The 18,065-nt window shown below is 41.6% G+C and overlaps 1 protein-coding gene across 1 annotated transcript in view; it reads right to left on the reverse strand.

Moving 5' to 3' along the window:
* The window catches only part of KCNN2 (potassium calcium-activated channel subfamily N member 2), a 72,220-nt gene extending 55,212 nt beyond the window's left edge, over window positions 1-17,008 (reverse strand). Inside the window, exons 1-3 of the mRNA XM_079331554.1 lie at window positions 16,943-17,008; window positions 15,538-16,700; window positions 15,272-15,367 (exon numbers count right to left, since the gene is read on the reverse strand). Coding sequence (XP_079187680.1) covers window positions 15,272-15,367; window positions 15,538-16,700; window positions 16,943-16,964 — 1,281 coding nt within the window. The 5' untranslated portion in view covers window positions 16,965-17,008. The remainder of the gene's footprint in view (window positions 1-15,271; window positions 15,368-15,537; window positions 16,701-16,942) is intronic.
* Window positions 17,009-18,065: the final 1,057 nt, after the last annotated feature.

Genomic DNA, 18,065 nt, shown 5'->3' on the forward strand with positions numbered 1-18,065 from the left:
CAAATCAGGGAACTATTATCTCTACCCTGCTGTAATACTGTGGGGATACATTAATACAGGAGTGAAAGGGAAGCGATGAACAGTGATAAAGTGGCATCAGCTGTAGTGCTGGAAGCATTCCTTGGAGAAAGGAAATCAACTTCACTTACAAGCAAATTGTTGCAATTGTTTAATCTAAGAACCGAAATTAAAAATGGTTAAATATTGGAGTCACTTAAATCTTACAAAAGAATTGATAGTACTATGATTTAGAGTAGCAAAATATAGCCTCTGGGACTGATGACTTACCAGAATTTTTGACCCAATATTTTTGTATAATGTGTACTACACAAAATATAATTTACACAATCAAAAAATAAAAACATTACGGTAGATGAAAAAGATGCTCTTTTTGTCTCACTGCTCCAAAAAGCCAAGTTACTGTCCCACGGCACCTCATTAAGCAAAACCATTTTCAAGTTGTGATGGGAGATTGCCATCTTAAGCCTTTAGCACAGCTGCCTCTAACTAGGAGATGGAAATTACTTTCTTACATCATCAGAAGGGATGCAATCAAATAGTCTGTAAGTTTTCCACATGCCTGTTGACCTTGGAGAGCCTACAGAGAGTTCTTGGAAGCTGCTGCACTCCTATCCTATGTACAGTCCCCCAGATCAGACATGTTACTGGGTTTCATACATATGTAAATTCATGAGGCATCAAACTCCTTCTGCACATACAAAGCACAGAAGGCAAATAATACGTGTTCTCACAACATGACATGAGGGATTGGCTATCTTATATTTGCCAGAATGTTTCCTACATCCAGAATTGAAACCAAGCTTTCCAGTAGGTCACTGGAAATTGATCCACAAGGTCCAGCTGTTTATCAAATGAAATATGCTTAGTTCATTCAAAGGAGGAAGCCAGACTGCTCTACTACTTACACATGTACACATGAACACACACACACATATTCCCCTCTCAGCTACAAACCTCCCAATTTAAACAGAAGACTTTAAAAGTCTGGAACTTAGTTTCAGAAGAAATCATTATTTGCATAGCACATTTAAACTTGATGTATCTGTTCAAAATTAGTTTTTTAGAATGATTATATTTTGCATGTATGTAAAGCAAATTTCATGTTAATGTGTCCTGGTGGATAAACAGGGTCAAAACTCTTCTCTCAAATACTGCATTCAAACCTTATCATCTCAGAATAAGGAAGGGATGTGGAAAAGAGGTTCAGATCATTTATAGCCTTTATAAATTATATTTTCAGAAGTGCAGTACCAGAATTTCACATTAAAATACATCTGAACAGTACATTCTGGTTATTCTGACAGGTCACCACAACCATTATAAAAAAGAGATGTGTGTTAAACAACTCTCTTACCAGATTCATCTGTATCTTTTTTTAAAAATCTATCCCTCAAATAATTTTTTTTTTTTTAACGGAGATTTTTTTTTAGAAAAAATGGAATTTAGAATCAATTAATAACATAGGGTTAAATTCTATATGAGCAAACAAAGTCAAATTCCACCTACCCAAATTTCCCTTCTGGTATAATCCACATGCTGACAGTATCCTTTTTAGCTTTCTCTCTCTAAAGATATACAGAAGCATTCCTCAATATTCTTAAATGGTACCATACAGATTTTCAGCTGTACTCTTCATCCCAAACTATGAAACACTTAACACCCCCTCCTCCCCCCCAACAGCCTACAATGCCAAAAGACCATTATAGCACTAGCAACTGCTGGGATGTACATAATTTCTTTTCATATAGGTCTCTCCATGCACATATATATGCTCTAGGCACCCAAAGAAGGTGAGAGACTCCTGATAATGCCATCACTTCCTATGCAGGTAATAGTATTAAGAATTGAAACCCAAGGACTACAAAGGAAAAAAAGTAGAAAAGATATTGGGATTCTTTCCCAATGATACAGAGAAAAACCCTCTGAGAAAAGCATAATTATGGATTGAGCTAAGAAGTCATCAAAAGCTTCTAAATATATTAAAAAATCAAAGTAATTGGATAATGAGCTACTATTAATAATAGACTGTAAACAAAATTAATACAAAAGCAATTTTTTTTTTCACTTCCATTATTGAACAGATATTTCACAAGACAATTTCCCAGCATAATTCTGTCTGCAGTCTTGCTTGAACAATCACAGCTGAGCTTCCTCAGATCCCTAATCAACAGAGAGATATTTAGTTACATGAATTTTTATGAACCTTTGAAAGGAATCAGAGCTCCATAAATAAAAGTCCACCACTCAAGGTGACTATATTAATTTGAGATATTCAGCAGAATAACCGCTATGTGACTCAGTTGAATTGACTGAAACAGGAGGTTCTACTTGCCAATATCTATGAAAACCATCCCTTCATTTTAACAATATTCTTAATTTAATAGCTATTTCACTATACAAATGCTTCAGATCCCGCCCCTGTGCTGCTTAAAACAATCAAGATTAACTCCCTAAGTTACCACATGTAGAAAGATTCTACCCGGCATCATAAATTTCCAAAAACTCTTGTGCCTGACTTTGAGAATCAATAATGTTCTCCAGGCAGGTAGCAAAAAGCAGCACCATTTAACAAAGCCCTGAACATCACTGATGTGGAAGAAGGATCACAGAGAAAGGAAAAAACTGGAGGAGTGGCCAATACACCTGAAGGCTGTGCTGCCATTCAGTGAGACCTGGATAGGCAAGAGAGTTGGGAGGAACCTGACAAGGCAAGTGTGGGGGCTGCACCTGGGGAGGAACAACCCCAGCTACCAGCACAGGCTGGGGTGACCTGCTGGGAGCAGCTCTGGGAAAGAGCTGGGAGTGCTGGTGGATGATGTGCTGACCATGATCCAGCAGGGCCCTGTGGTCTGGAGGGCCCGTGGTGTCCTGGGGTGCACTGGACATTGACCAGCAGGTCCACAGGGAGGGTCCTGCCCCTCTGGTCCTAGGGAGGACACTCCTGGAGTGCTGTGCCAGTTCTGGGCTCCTCAGTGCAATGGAGACAAGCAGCTACTACTGGAAATGTCCAGAGGAGGCCACAAAGTGCTGAGGGGTCTGGAGCATCTCTAAGGACTGAACAAGGTTATTTGGAAGTAGCCAGCCCTAAAGAAACTACCAATAACCTCAGCTAGACACACCACGTTTTGTTCTGAGTTCTGCTTCCATCACCTGCCAACTGCACTGCCCTGTGCTTTTGCTGGCCCATTCTGGTGCACTCTCCCTGCTAGAAGAGTGCACAAAACTGTGGCAGCTTAATTACATCTAAAAGGAAAAGTTGCAAAGTAAATGGATTGCTTAGGTATACTTTCACAAATTTAGAAAAATTACCACGCTGAACAAACAATAAAATAACCTCTAACAAGAACACCAACAAAACTCTTCATTAATTTCTTCTGGTCTTTTAAGTCTGCTTCAACTACTACACTGAACTTGGTAGTACAAAGATGTACATTGTACTTTGTAGCTCATTGATACCAAAGTAAGGGATGATTTTAGCTTTGCACTGGAGCAGCAGTTCCAAAATTTCGCATACAAAGAACAGAGCACATCTTCCTACAAAATAACTGTCTATTTTGCAGAACTAACTTTTAGAATGCATATATCAAGAAACAAAGCAGTCTGTACTATGGTTTTCTCTGTTTTGAGTACCTGAGAAGCACTGTAATGCTAATTCTACCCTATTCTTGCAGATGCCAAAGTAATTGGAAAGAAATCTACACTTCAATATATTTATGTTATTAACTGTAAATAATTATTTTACAATTTTCAATTTAGGATTTGTTTTTCTTCAGTACTAAAAAAGAATTTATTCTATGTATAACTGCACAAAGAAAACATCATCTCCCAAAATGACTGCCATTTCCCACTGCAAGAGAAGCCTCTTTCTGTCAGGGATGATCAGCTTCATTACTACTAGGAAAACAGGAACCAATTTTGAAAAATGGATATATTTTCTGAAGAAACTGTCAATATTTTTGCAGGGAAGACAGAAGTTAAAGGAAGAAACACTGAATCTGAGGCTAAATAAGATGAGCTAACTCATTCATTCTGCCAAAGGAGCATAACAGTGATTCTAAAATGGGAAATTGTTTTTAGGAAATTATGGTTACCAACACATCATATACACAAGAATCTGTCTTCTCAGTTCCTCCTTTAGTGTTTACTTATTACCTAAATACTTCAGGTATGTGAGAAAGTTTGAATGCTAAGATTTTTTAAATTGATTGCATTTTCATTTAAATGACAGTGGGTGAGTACATATCAGCACCATAGGAATCATGTAAGTGTTTCTGATATCTTGGAAACACAGTTTAACCCAGAATTTCATTCAAGTGTATGTGAAAAACAACTACAAATACAGAAATAAAAAATCCAAGTATTGTCCTAAAGCATGACTATTAGAATAAAGGAAAGTATATGGTGTAGAAGGAAAAGCAGAATGGAATTAAAAGTACTTGTGTATTTAAAAATCCTATTAAACATAGTTATACACTAAGTCCAAGTATTTAGAGGCATTTGGTCTTACTCAAATGTCTCTGAAATTCATCCTGGGAAGCAATATTTTGAGGAGGCAGCAATAAACAAGGTATGTACTTAATATCTTTTCCTCTTGAAGGCCTAAAGGAGGCTTCTGGCTAAACCATATGGCAGATGAAGTCTTCAAAATGCTTCAAAGATCAACTTAGAGTATCTTTAAGTAGGGCAGTTTTCAACATCAGGTTAAATAAACATAGTTTCTTTACAGGTATTGTATTTCTTAAAAGGTATAATATTGTTTTACTTGATCACTACTAATTATTAGTGCACCTGCTTCCTCACAGAAAAAATTGTCAGCCTATATCTTAGTACCTAAAGCTCTTTTTGCTGCCCAATAATTGTTCAAATGTTACAGCTTCACCAAATTTGTCTGGTTTACAGCAGCTCTCGAGCAAAAGATGCTCTGTTCTCAAAGCAACTTGGTTTTTTTAATATCTCTGGAAACCAAAGACTTCAAACATTTTTGCTGTCAACCTTCTTTTCGTCCACAATTTAAACATAAAATTGCTGTTCAAAATGTTTCAGAAAGCTCTATTTTCACAACTCATATGCTCAATGGGACACAGCAGAGCAGAAAAAACTCTGATGTCCAGCATTTAACATAGGATGTTCCCAGCCACAACATATATACAAAAGGCATAGGTTAAATGCAAGGACTGTTTTGGATTAGCTGACATCTCTGATCACAAGCTGTGTATTAAAAAAAAAACCTGTCACCTCTTTTCCTTCCCAGTGCCCTCTTTTCCTTCCTAATGGTAGGGGAGAAGAATGGCTTGCCAGCTGACAGCCACACTGCTAAATTTCTCATTTGACTCTGCTGCATCCCATTCTGCTGCTGGGAGATAGTCAAATGTCTATTCATACAGCTGCTCATAAAGAGAACCAAATATTTTCCTATGTGACAACTGCAAAATCAGACTATCCATGGGTAGTCTTATATCAACATTTTTTTAAGCATTAGGTCATTAAAATGTCTTAAAACTATACTGAAACTGAACTGGTAATACTTCAGGTCTAGCACTCATCTATCATGCCACATAAAGTTTTACTTATTCTCAGCTATTCTACTGCAAAAAATACAACAGAATTAAAACTATTGGCTTTTACCATGAAATCTAATCCTGAATAAGGGCAAAAGAATGGGGTGATCTTAGAGTGAACCCATTCACCATGATGCTATTCAAAAAAGCATCATGTTCTGTAGTAGTTGCCATAGGGTACCTTTTCAGTAATACCTGAATTTGGATGCACGAGGATTTCTGCTGTATCAGCCCACTTCTTATGTAGAGCCAAGGAAAAAGTAGCAGTATACTACAAAGTATACTACAAAGGAATATACAAAAAAAGAACCCACTACAATCTGGCTGCAGTAGCTGCATGGTTAAAGCTGAATTTTATTGCTACTGCAGAGAAATGGCCATGGGGAAGTGGGTTAAGAGAACTTTAGCTTATTCATAAATCAGTGACTGTTCAAGAGCTTTCAAATTCTCCTGAAAACAAAAAGCTTAATGATAAAGGTGTTGAGGATCAAATCATTAACACATAATCAGGATGCTCTAAACTGAAATGCTCTAAAGATCCCATTGATTTAGATACTCCCAAATACAGGCCCTCATCTGAAGTCAATTGTGCATGACTGGTGTAAAAACAGAAACTAATACTGTATCAGAAATGCAGTGAGAATAATTTTGATGAAAATGTCATCAAATTTAGATACTATCAGTGAATGCTCAGGATAATTATTTCTATTAGTTTTTATTATTTGTTTAGGTAGGAGTTTATTTATTTTGTGCTGTCAAGCCATACCTGGATGTTCAATCTCCAGGTTCCCAGCCTGAATTCAGATTTCTTATGTATGTGGATTTTACTTGTATTTATTTATTCATTTACACTGTGGATGCAACAGTACAGACTGAATCAAAGTCACTGTGTCATTTTTATTTTTAATTAAAGACATGCCTTATTCTCTGGCTGCAACAGATCATATTCTTAAAAGTGTAACAAATGTCAAAAAACAAGAAATAACATTCACCAACTAGAATGAATCTTTGTTTTGTTAAGTGACTGAAAATGAAGCATTGCTTCATAATGCATTAGTCTAGTGAAAGACATTCCTATAAGAGGTCAGTTAGAGGGCAGGTGCAAATGACTATGTGTACCTATAGTAATGCTACAGAACTTGCAGAGTTTTGAAAGATGGGATAAAACTTTTAGCAGGAATAAAATGCTTCAGAAAGAATACTCTCATTAGAACATATTGTGGAGAGCTGCATTCATTTTATATTGCAGTTTTTGGGACATCTGCTAAAGCAGACGTATAATTCTTCAAAATTATAGGCATAGATGGATGGCAATTGCAGTGTCTTATTTACATGACAAATGATTGATCTGAGTAGAAGACCACAAGATAGACAAGCCAGAGTTTCAAGTCTAACGATGAAGCTAACCACAGATTACTTCCACAGCACTTGAAGTCAGTCTCAGTGTTCCCTTTTGTAAAAACATCCTTTATGTGACAAAAAAAAAAAGTGAAGAATTGTCCAGGTAATTGCCTTTTACAATGAAATATTTTTACAATACAAATACTTGTTATAATAGCTATTCCTTCTTTTTCAGACTATCTTACACCTAGTCATTGAACCACAGAACAGATGTGTAACTGCTTATGGAAGACACACAGCTACACTATTTTTTGCAGAATACAGGTAAGAAAAGTCACAAAGCTCTTTATCCATAGGTGAAAATAAAATCTATAGATATAAGCCCACATATATTTACTTCTCAGCTATTTTTTATTTCAAATATACCCTTTTACAAGCAGGGGTTTTGAAGAAGAGTTATACATAAAGTTACACCTATACAGCCTTTCAACTCTTTCTTTCTAACTCTCATTTTCCTGCAGCCATCAGTAACTTTGTGATTGCCTTCAACTGGAATTCCATAAACAGTTCTGTCAGTCATTCATATAACAGAGAACTCAGCTCTCCCCTACACATCGAGATAACTCTATAGTATTAGAATATATAGAAGTTTAGAAGCTGCCAGGTTGACACAAGGTTTTAATGTTTCTGTAGGGAAAGGAAAAAACAAATCCAGAGCACATTACTCTTAAAAGGATTAAGAGCAGGACTTTAAAACATGAAGTTATTTGAGGCTTACTCTTTTGCTTTATTTTATACAGAACACCTAAGGGTGTTTCCATCTATCATGAAAAGATTCAGAATCTCCTTAAAAGGAATTTAATTACAAAAGATCAGTCTGTTTCCAACAAAATGAAAGAGATAAGGAAACATCTCAGAAAATACAAACATTGCTCTTCAGAACGCATTCCTCTCATGTAATATATAATAATATTCATGGAATATATAATATTCATGTTCTTTTATAAAATGTCAATGTAAAACTATGCTTATCAATGACTGTTTTCACACAGATGAAGGGCATAATTGCAGGAACTGTTCAAGAGGAAAGTGAATCAATCAGTAAGTTACAAATGTGTGATACTCTGCAACGATGAAGTTATTTATGCATGATATTAATTGAACACTTTTGTTTGCAAACGCTTGGGTCAGACACACCAGTTTAAAGTATAAAATGTGCACATTTTACTGCTGCCTTTACAAAAGAATTCTTTCTAAGCTGTAAAGCATGTTCTCATGACAGTTTATTTTGATCTTTTGACAGACACATGAAAAATGTCTTAATGTGGCTTTCATGAAACTAATGGGACATGTCAATGTACAAAACTAAATCAAGATTACATCATAATATTTCTCTGTGAAGAATAATCATACAAACGGATCTATATTTGAGAATATCTAAATTAACTGGATCTTCAGAGCATTCCAATTTAGAACACTCATTATGTGTTAAGCACTTGAACGTCAAATATCTCACTGTGTATTTCTCATATCACATTTGTTGAACAGAAGTTTTTCATTCATGTTTTTCAATGTCATGTCATTTAAATTATTAAATTTTTAAAAAAAGGCATAGGGAAAAATTAAATTTTATTTTTGTGTGTGCATGTTATGGTGATATGCAACTTTTTTTCTTTTCCATAGAACAAAGCTGTGAAAACTTGTTCACAAAATTTCTTTATAATTTCAGAATAAACTTTATAGTTTATTCTCAGTTCATAAAAGACATTTTTTGAAGTGATCAATATTTCCAACTTACCTGAAGGCTAGTTATAAAATCAATTACAGCCTCTTCTGTTAGTGGTAATTTACATCTTAAAAGGAGCTTCATAGGCTCAGAGCAATATTTTGTCCTCTTCTAAGGGAAGGTGACAACTTTCATCATCAACAGTGAAAACAGCTGACTGAAAGAGAACCTTTAAATTCTCCAAAGTCCTAAACAAAAGCCATTCCTGTTCTGATCTTCACTTAAAACAGACGTCAAATACATCTGAAATCAAACTCAAACCCCAAGATACAACATTTAGTAGATCACATACAAACCAGTATCAAACCCAAAAAAGCATTAATGTACATTCATCAGTTCTGGCAAAAAAGACCTGCGGTCAAGTATCTGATAGAATTTCCTAATCTGAAGGTCCCACAGTCCAAAGATCTGACATTTACAATAGTCTTACATTAAGATGGGCATGTAGAATGCCTCTAACACTACAGAAGAGAGTATCTGTTCATTTCAGGTAAGATACACAATTTATACTCATCCAGAATCTGACTTATGGCTACAAATATTGTCTATGCTCTCTCTCCTCCAACAGGGGCAATGACATACCTTCTCACACCTCACAATGCATTGTTATGTCTTGAAAAACTTCTAACACCCTCGTTAGAAAATGGTCAGGACACCACCAGACATAAATAGGTAACTCTAGGTATGGCAGGACCAATCACTCTTCAATCTAATGAAGACTGTTGGAAATAGAAGCATAATACGTGTTTAACTTTATTGCTCCTTCCAAGGCTGATCACCATTAAAGGATTTTTGAGCCTGCCTTCCACACCATATACATTGCAGTGCTGCATTTCAGAGACAATGGGCACCTGCAATATTTCCTACATCAACAGGATCTGTATGTACAAACTATCGAAAATGTACTGAACAGAACTGAAACAAAGTGTTTCCACAAAAATACTCTACAGTGTTAACTTCACAGATATGCTGTTAATTTGTCAAATATGGTGCTCTTGGACTCCTGTGTGATTTTCTGCTGTTCATTTCACAAGTGAAATGCGTATTAAACTTAATCGGTAGAGAGGAATTTTAGAATCTGCACATGAAGTTACCATATCCTTGATCAACAGTCACACGAATTCTGCTGTTGCTTGATTCAAAATCTATTAGATAATTAGAAAAAAAAATCACTAATTCTCAAGAGACTTCAGATCAGGCTAAGTAACGCTCCAAGTTTATTTCTTGATTTGCAGCAGCTTGTCATCAGACTTGCTATCTGTGCTCTTAGTCTAACTCATGCATTTCTTAAGATGAAGACTTACAGCCTGTGTGAGCAATCCCTGATGCTTCAATACCTAAGCAAAGACAGGCTGAACTCCACACAAAGTCAAAAGACTGCCAGCAAGACAATAAAATGCACATGTACCACTCCAGTGAAGGCAAAACAATGCACAGAAATAAATAAATAACAGATAAATAAAAATAAATAAGTTGGTCTGAACAATAAGCATTACTTCTTATGACATGAAACTTTGAGGAAGCTTAACTGTTCACAAGTGCACAATTTTTACTGATGCCAGTAAGATAATGAAACTCCCATAAACTGTGTTTGTTACCATCATGCATTATGAGATGTATTTGTACAATAAAGAGGTATTATGTATTTACTACCATTCTTTCCTGTTACCTGATACTGCTTTTTCCATTTTTCCGTTTTCAGGCACATGGAAAAGAAAATTCTTGATTCTTCAGCAAGACATTTGGAATCTCAGCTGTGGTAGTTTTATAGAAGAGTAATGAAGGCTAAAAATGCTTCACTCCAAATCCATCAGTAGCACATTATTTTCCCACCACTTCAGAACCACTGGTGCTTTTTTCCTACAGCCTTGTGAAGCTCTGCTATGCAAGCAATAGCTTAATCTTGACCTGGGAGTTTGCAAGCCTTTCCACAAGTGTTCTATCAAAATACGAACTAGCAATACATTTTAAAAGTGGTTAAAAACTTCAGCTGATACACACTCACACACAGAAAAAAAATCTATTTGCTTTAAAAAATACCAGCAACTTTCATGTTTCTGCATGAGTGACAGCATCTGTATCAGGGAGAAAGAGGCTCAGATGCTGTCTGAGACAGCACAGGTTAGCAATACCCAGGTTACTATTATTCAGGAAAGGCAGAAAGTTTATTTACAGAAAACATGCACTAAGCAGTCCAGCATTAAAGTGTTCCAGTGCATATATTCTTCCACTGACCACCACTTCTCAAGAAACACCAGGCCGTGGTGGAATGCCCAACAGAAGACATTAAATACCTCTGAACGGCAGTCTCACAGACTTTTGATTTTAATCCTTTTGCTCTTAGCAGTACAAGAGAGTATCAGCAGTAGTTCAGGGGTGCATAGTTAAAAAGCATTTCTATCTCTAACCGTACTAGAGATAGGCAGAGTGGCTCATTTTTAAACAAAAGAAGAAAAGCTGCAGCTTTACCATATATATTGCCACTCAAAACTTTCTTAAATTCCATTTTATTTATGGATCAAATTCCACTAGAGAAAGGTGGAATGGAACAGTAAGTTCTAAAAAACACAACTTTAATTATGTTACATACTACCTCTGCTTTAATTATGTAAAATAGTATTAAGTAACAAACTGTTTATGCATGAAGTGGATAATTAATACATCAAAAAATATTATGATAATTGGATAATGCTCTCTTTTTAGCTCTTCCCTCTTTCACCTCTTCAAACTCTCAACTGGAGTAGCAGTCAGAGAAGTACCTGTTCTAGGCTGGGATAACAATGAATTACATTTTTCCCATTGATCTTTCACAAAGATCACAACAAAGCAGTTGTTCTGAAGAACTGAATCAACAACCACACAGGCCTGGAGAGAGAGAAATGCATATTTCATTATCTACCAAGTGTAATATTTTTAATAGCACTATAGGCATGATAAAAATGGAACAAAAAGTGGACACACATTTTGGGGTTATCACTAGCCTCAACTCCAAGTCTGTTACTGCTGTTCACTAGGATTTTTTTCTACAAGGGGAAAGGATGTGAAGCAAACTTGCTCACAATTTTTATCACCTTTTTTGGAAATTATTAAACAAGCTATGAATTAACATTTGAACCCAACTCTTTTCAACTGGCTCTCATTGTATTCTTAACAGTAACTCACATTTATTAAAATTCATAACAGCTCACATTTTTACTCCTAGAGTATACAGAATAATTAATACAGTGCCATCACTGAAAACGTACTTCTGGAAAATATTTAAAGTGTTCCACTATTTAACAAAGACTACTCAGCATCCCTACAGTTTAGCCTTGTCTGAACACTGCAGCTACCACTCTTCTGGAGACTTTGTTGTGGCAGATGCAGGACGATGTTCCTGGGAAGCCCCGGCCAAAGCCGCGCAGGTACGGGGCTGGGAGGGCCCGGCGGGATGCGCCGCCCGGGATGCGCCCGGCGGGATGCGCCGCCCGGGATGCGCCCGGCGGGATGAGCCGCCCGGGATGCGCCCGGCGGGATGAGCCGCCCGGGATGCGCCGCCCGGGATGCGCCGCCCGGCGGGATGAGCCGCCCGGGATGGACCCGGCAGGATGCGCCGCCGGGCCGGGCCGGGCCGGGCCGGGCGCTCCGCGCGGAGCTGTCCGCGGTGCTGAACCGGCGGCCGCCACACCGCCCCAGCCGCGCCCCACGGCTCCAGAACCCGCGCACCCACCACCGCCCGTCCGCGGCGCAAGACGGCAAAGCCTGTGGCCTGATGTTCCTGCATCACTTCTCAGCTTGGGAAGAATCTTGGCCGACCTTTATAAACTTCCCTTCCAACTCCTTTAAAAAGAGCAGCAAGTCTGGGGCAGGCAAACTCCAGAGACAGGCTTAACTGGCTGTGTTCAAAACAAACTGTACAATCAATGTCACTTCAATAGAAGACTAAAGCCACCTACTGTGCTGCTAGGCACTGTCCCACGGACATCCTTGCATCCATGGCTGTTTGATCTTCCTACCAATAAATCAAGGTCAAAAACTACCGAAAAGAACAAAAAAGCTGGTTTCCACTTGCCAGCATCTTAGGTCATCGGGAGTTTCTCAGCCAGTATTCATCCTGCAGTCAGCTCCTTTATTTCCCAAAATTTTTGTTCCTCATGCTTTGTAGCAAAATTCTACTTATGCTTAGGTTGGTTTGCTCCCACCAGAGTATGAAAAACACCACAGCCGCAATCCAAATACAGACACCTTCTTCTGTTCTCCAGAACAAATGTTCCTCTCTCAATGAATTCCTGCTTATTTAGACCATAACAAAGTATGTTTCATATAATAATCAGAAAAGAATGTTCCAAAGGGAACAGGGCTGACAAACAGCTAGTGCAAAAAGTCCTCCAGGACACAACCAACCATCTGTGGGATCTGTTCTACAAGACCTTATTCATTCCTCTGCACCAGAGCAGAATGTTTGCTTGAATTAAGGACACATTTGCCTTCAGAAAACAGTTTCCTTTAAAGGTTATTTTAAAAAAATTACATTATCGGGGTTAGACAGTATCTTCTTTTGCCTGGAGAACATCATGCACATTATGTACTTAGCCAACAGATTTTAAAGACACTATTTTTCCCAAGTGTCTAGTGCAATTCTATTACCATAGAATTGACCTATACTTTGTCCTGCACTCTCACCATCTTATTAAGTCAAGTGTGTGCAGAACAACATACTATGCTTAAATTCAAAAGTGAGTGGATATCTAATAGCTACAGAGGGCACTACACCCTTTCCTTCCAACAAATTCCTTAAAACAGAGATTTTTTTTTTTTTTTCATATTTGATGTGAACCCCTCAAAGCTGCAGCTCCTTCAGGCACTGTCATGAGTACTGCAGTTTCTGGTGTCTCTCACTGTAAAACATGGGATATTGCTGTTTTATTGGCAGGTATACTTTTGCTCTGTCCTGCAGCACTGGAAACTACATTAACCACAATTAAGACATATGACTGCACAACTCCTTCCATGTAGTTGCATACATGAGGAAGTTCTTTAAAACAATCAGTTAAAGAAACAAAATGGCATTACAATTTTTAATTTTTTTTCCTGATCCATAAAAGGGATCTGATTCCCAAGACAATGAACATTTTTAAGTCTTTACCTGAAAAGACCCAACAGACAATTGAATCTTGGTGTAACTACCAATATAAGCTGGGGGACCTGCATAGACGTACAATTACTTCATTATCTTCAATAAAATTTTACATTTAAAGTTTCTGAAAAATACATGGAGTATTTTAAACATTTAGAGGGGGCTTGCTTTCAGCTTTGCTGTTCATGCCTGAAGCAACATTTGTGGGAAGATATACCAGAGAAGGCTCCCACACTGCAGGAGGGCTAATTAATTATTTTTATACTGATAAAGAAGCCTGTTCATCAGTACTCTTGTAGTTTATAAATTTGGCCTCTTTCCAGAACACTTGTTTATTCAATACAGTATCATTAAACAGCTTTCAATATCTTTGACACTAATGTAGAAAACTGGGTTCTGGGCTAGGAAAAGAAGTTTTGCATGTGCAAAGACCATACAACAGGATTCGATTTGGCAAAAAGTCTTCAGTGACTTAATACTTTTCAAACACTATCCCAAGTAGGAGACTATTTCATGTTGAAATTACAGCATTTATTTGCACAGAAGAAGAACTGTACTGTACAATTCCTATTTCTTAATTTTTTATTTAACTGGCTGGTACCAGTGGAAAAGTCTTCATTGCCCTTGAAACCTGACATTTCAGTCTCCAGCTCAAGGAGTCTCTAATCTGAAAAAGCAAAAGAACTATATCCATGAGTAAGGTATTTTTCCCTTCAAAACTTTGAATTCTGTCTGTTCTACAGTTCAGTTGAGCTGAAATGCTACATTTTCATTTCTCGGTCAAAAAAAATACTGAAATAAGGACTAAGTCACCTGGACAGAACCTGTGACAGTATTTGTGAGACTTATTCTATAGCTTTGACCATTATGTTCTTCCCACCTTCAGCCCTATCCTTCCTGACACTTTTCTCCGGTCACATTCCTAGACACTGCAATATGAAATAAAACAAGTCAAACATCAATCTCCTCCCTCCTTTTAAACACTTGCCTGGAGTACACTCCTATTTCAGACAGTTTACTGAAGATTATATACTGTGCACAGTGAAGACCATTAACCTTGCCGTCAAGAGAAAATGCACAGCATGAAATTTAGTCATTGGGAAATAAGACTATTCCTGTACATCTCCTACAGGAGACGACAGGCACATCACCTAGAAAGCATGTTATAACCTCAGGGATAAGCAGTCCTATAGCACAGCTGCAGACAAGAGTCCCTAGCAGACAGAATTCCCTAGCAGGCAGAGCTTCCTGGCTTCTCTCTGCCCGTCGTTTGGTGCCCGTCTCCGGGGATGAAGTCCATTCACCAACTTCGGCGGGCTTGCAGAGACCACGTTTGCTTTCTGAAGCGGCAGGACGTGCTCAGTACCTACCTCCACTGCTCCCCCGGACACACCGCCTCGCACCCCCCCGCCTAAGCCATGCTCCCCAACACACAGAGGGAAACGTTACCTGGATTTCTCTTGCGTGGTACACGATGATGAGCCCGAGGAGGATAATCGTGGAGAGGCTAATAAGGCATTTCAGAGCGAGGGAATACAGAGACTCCTGCAAGAGAAAGACACCGCCGTTCCTCAGAGACCCACGCGCGGGGTCCGCTCCGCCCCACCGCCACCCCGGCCCGAGGAGGCGGCGGGCGGCCCCGCGCCGCCGGACAGCGGGGACACCGCGGGACGGGGGCCGCGGCCGCTGGGACCGGCCGCCGTCCGAGCTGGTACCTTGGTGTAGGCGCCCCAGGAGAGTTCGGTCTCGATGACCATGACGACGATGCCGAACATGCCGAAGATGAGCGCGTAGTCGCTGAGGCGCTTGCGCTTCTCGAAGAGAGCCCGGCGGTGTCCCAGCTTGTAGCCGATATTCTGGTTCTTCTTCTTGCTGGACTTGCCCCCGCCGTTGTTGGTGCTGCCCGTGCCGGGTCCAGGGCCGGCGGAGCTGTACAGCGCCAGGTTGTTGGAGTTGTTGTGTTCGGGCTTGGAGACCACGATCTCCGGGGCGGCGGGGCTGCCGGCGGCGGGGGCAGAGCCGGCGGCGGGGCTGGCGAGCGGCGCCTGGAGCGGCTGCGACTCGGAGTCCAGGTCGTGCAGGTTCCTGCGGGACGAGCTGAGGTTGCTGAGCGGCCGCATGACGCCGCCGTTGTACCTGCAGCTGCTCATGGCTATTTCGGTGAAGGGGTTGCTCTCCCGGCGCTGCTGCTGCTGGTGATGGTGGTGGTGGTGGTGATGGTGATGATGGTGGTGAGTGCTGCTGCTGCTGACACTGCTGCTGGGGCTGGCTGCCTGCTGCTGCTGCAGGCTATGGCACTGGTGGTACTGGGAATATTGGTGAGGCTGTCTGGACGCGCCAGCATGGCTGGACGGGGTGAACTCGCTGACGTTCAGCTGGCTGCCGTGCCGGGAGGAGGCGGCGGAAGACAGCGGCGAGGAGTGCGTCCGAAAGGCGCCCGAAAGCGGCGAGGAGGCGCGGAGCAGCAGCGGCAGGTTATCCCCGGCGGCTGCCGCAGCAGCCCCGTAGTAGGCGCAGTTGTTGCACTGGAGGCACGGGCTCTGCTGCTGCTGCTGCTGCTGCTGCTGCTGCTGAAGGAGGTTCTGCTTGTCCTGGCCGTGCTGCTGGCAGTGCGGCGGCGCCGGCGGGCGCTGCTGCTGCTGTGGCTGCTGCTGCTGCTGCTGCTCGGGGCCGAAGCCCGCCGGGAAGTGGCGCGGCGGGTCCATGCCGGGGCCGTTAAAGCCGCAGGAGGACCGGGCGGTGGTGCACCCTGCGCAATGCGTGACGGTCGGCAGGGGAGCGTCCTGCTGCCGCCACGACGGGCCCATCCCGGCTCCCGTAGAATCCAGCCGCCGCGTCCGATTGGTCGGGCGCACCAAAACAACGGGCATCACGTCACCTGGCGGGGGCGGAGCGGCCGCGCCGTCAGCGGGGGGCGCGGGGCCCCCGCCCGCGGGGATCCCGCCTCCCGCCCCCCGCAGGTGAGGGCTGCCCTCGCCCCCCGCCCGCCCCGCCCGCGCCGCGGAAACCCGGGGCTTCCCGGGGGCGGGGAGCGCGCTCGCTCCCGGGATCGCCCCCGCCTGTCGGCGAAGGGGCTCCGCCGCGGCTCTCCCCGGCGGCTCTCCCCGGCTCCCCACTCACATCTGCGCCGTCTCCGGAACATGGGCGCCGCGTCGCGCTCCGGAGCTGTCCAGCAGCGCCGCCGCCCTGCAAAACACAGCGTGGGGCTCGCTCGGCGCCCGCCGCCCCGGGCCGCGGGCAGCTGGCAGGGGCCGCGGCGCGGCGCGGGCAGCCCTCCCCGAGCCCTCCCCGGCACATCCCGGCCCGGCTCGAAGGACGGGCGGGGGACGCGCGGCTGCTGCTTCTCCCTCAGCCTCGGAGGGAGAGGCGCAGCCGGGGCGTGAGGCCGGCGGCAGCCGGGGCTGTTCGGGCGCTGGAGACCCGCTGCGCCGCTCGGCAGCGGCTGCGCCTGCAGCGGGACCGGTGTCGCTGAGCTCCGGCTGCCTGCCTCGCCCTGCCGGCACGCTGCTGGGCTTGGTTGTCTGCTGCCATTTTGCCTTTTCCCCTTTCTTTGCCTCCCAAGCCCCCACTGAGTAATCCGCTCTGGCAGCTCCATTAGGCAGAGCAATGCCTGCACCAGGTAAAGTCTCCTTTCTGCATTTATTTAAGGAAAGATTCTTTAAGGAAAGAATGATGAAAATGAGAAGTGATTTACCTTGTTGCAGCCGTATCATTCCTGTCAACTAGGCAAGACTATAAGAGAAGGTTTATTTTTTTCTTTTATTTTTTAAATTTTTTTCCTCAGTCAGTACTTGATGGCGTGGAAGATTTCCTTACATCTTTACATCTTTAATTTCTCAGCAATATTAAAGACAAAATCCACCAAGCCTTTCTGAAGATAAAAGCCTTCATCCTTGTAATTTCTGTGTCTCCTGTGACATTCAATTTCCTTTGAAACCCTTAGATGAGTTGTAGGTTAGAAAGATGAGTGAGGCAGTGTCATTAACGAAGTTTTAAAATATGCTCTGTTATAAAATTTTAAATAGTTTATTCCTGATCAAGATGTAGCTTTTAAAGCGAGCACACATATCACCCACACTATGAAACAACATTCACTAATGTCGTAAATATCATGGTTTGCGATATAGATAAATTATTTAAAGACAGACCAAAATTCAATTATGTTTACATAGCATGTTATTTTGAAAGAGCACTCATAAGTGGGAATATATAGAATACACAAAATCATACTGTCTTATGATTA

Source organism: Erithacus rubecula (assembly GCF_903797595.1).
Source record: "Erithacus rubecula genome assembly, contig: SUPER_Z_unloc_5, whole genome shotgun sequence".
NCBI lineage: Eukaryota > Metazoa > Chordata > Aves > Passeriformes > Muscicapidae > Erithacus > Erithacus rubecula.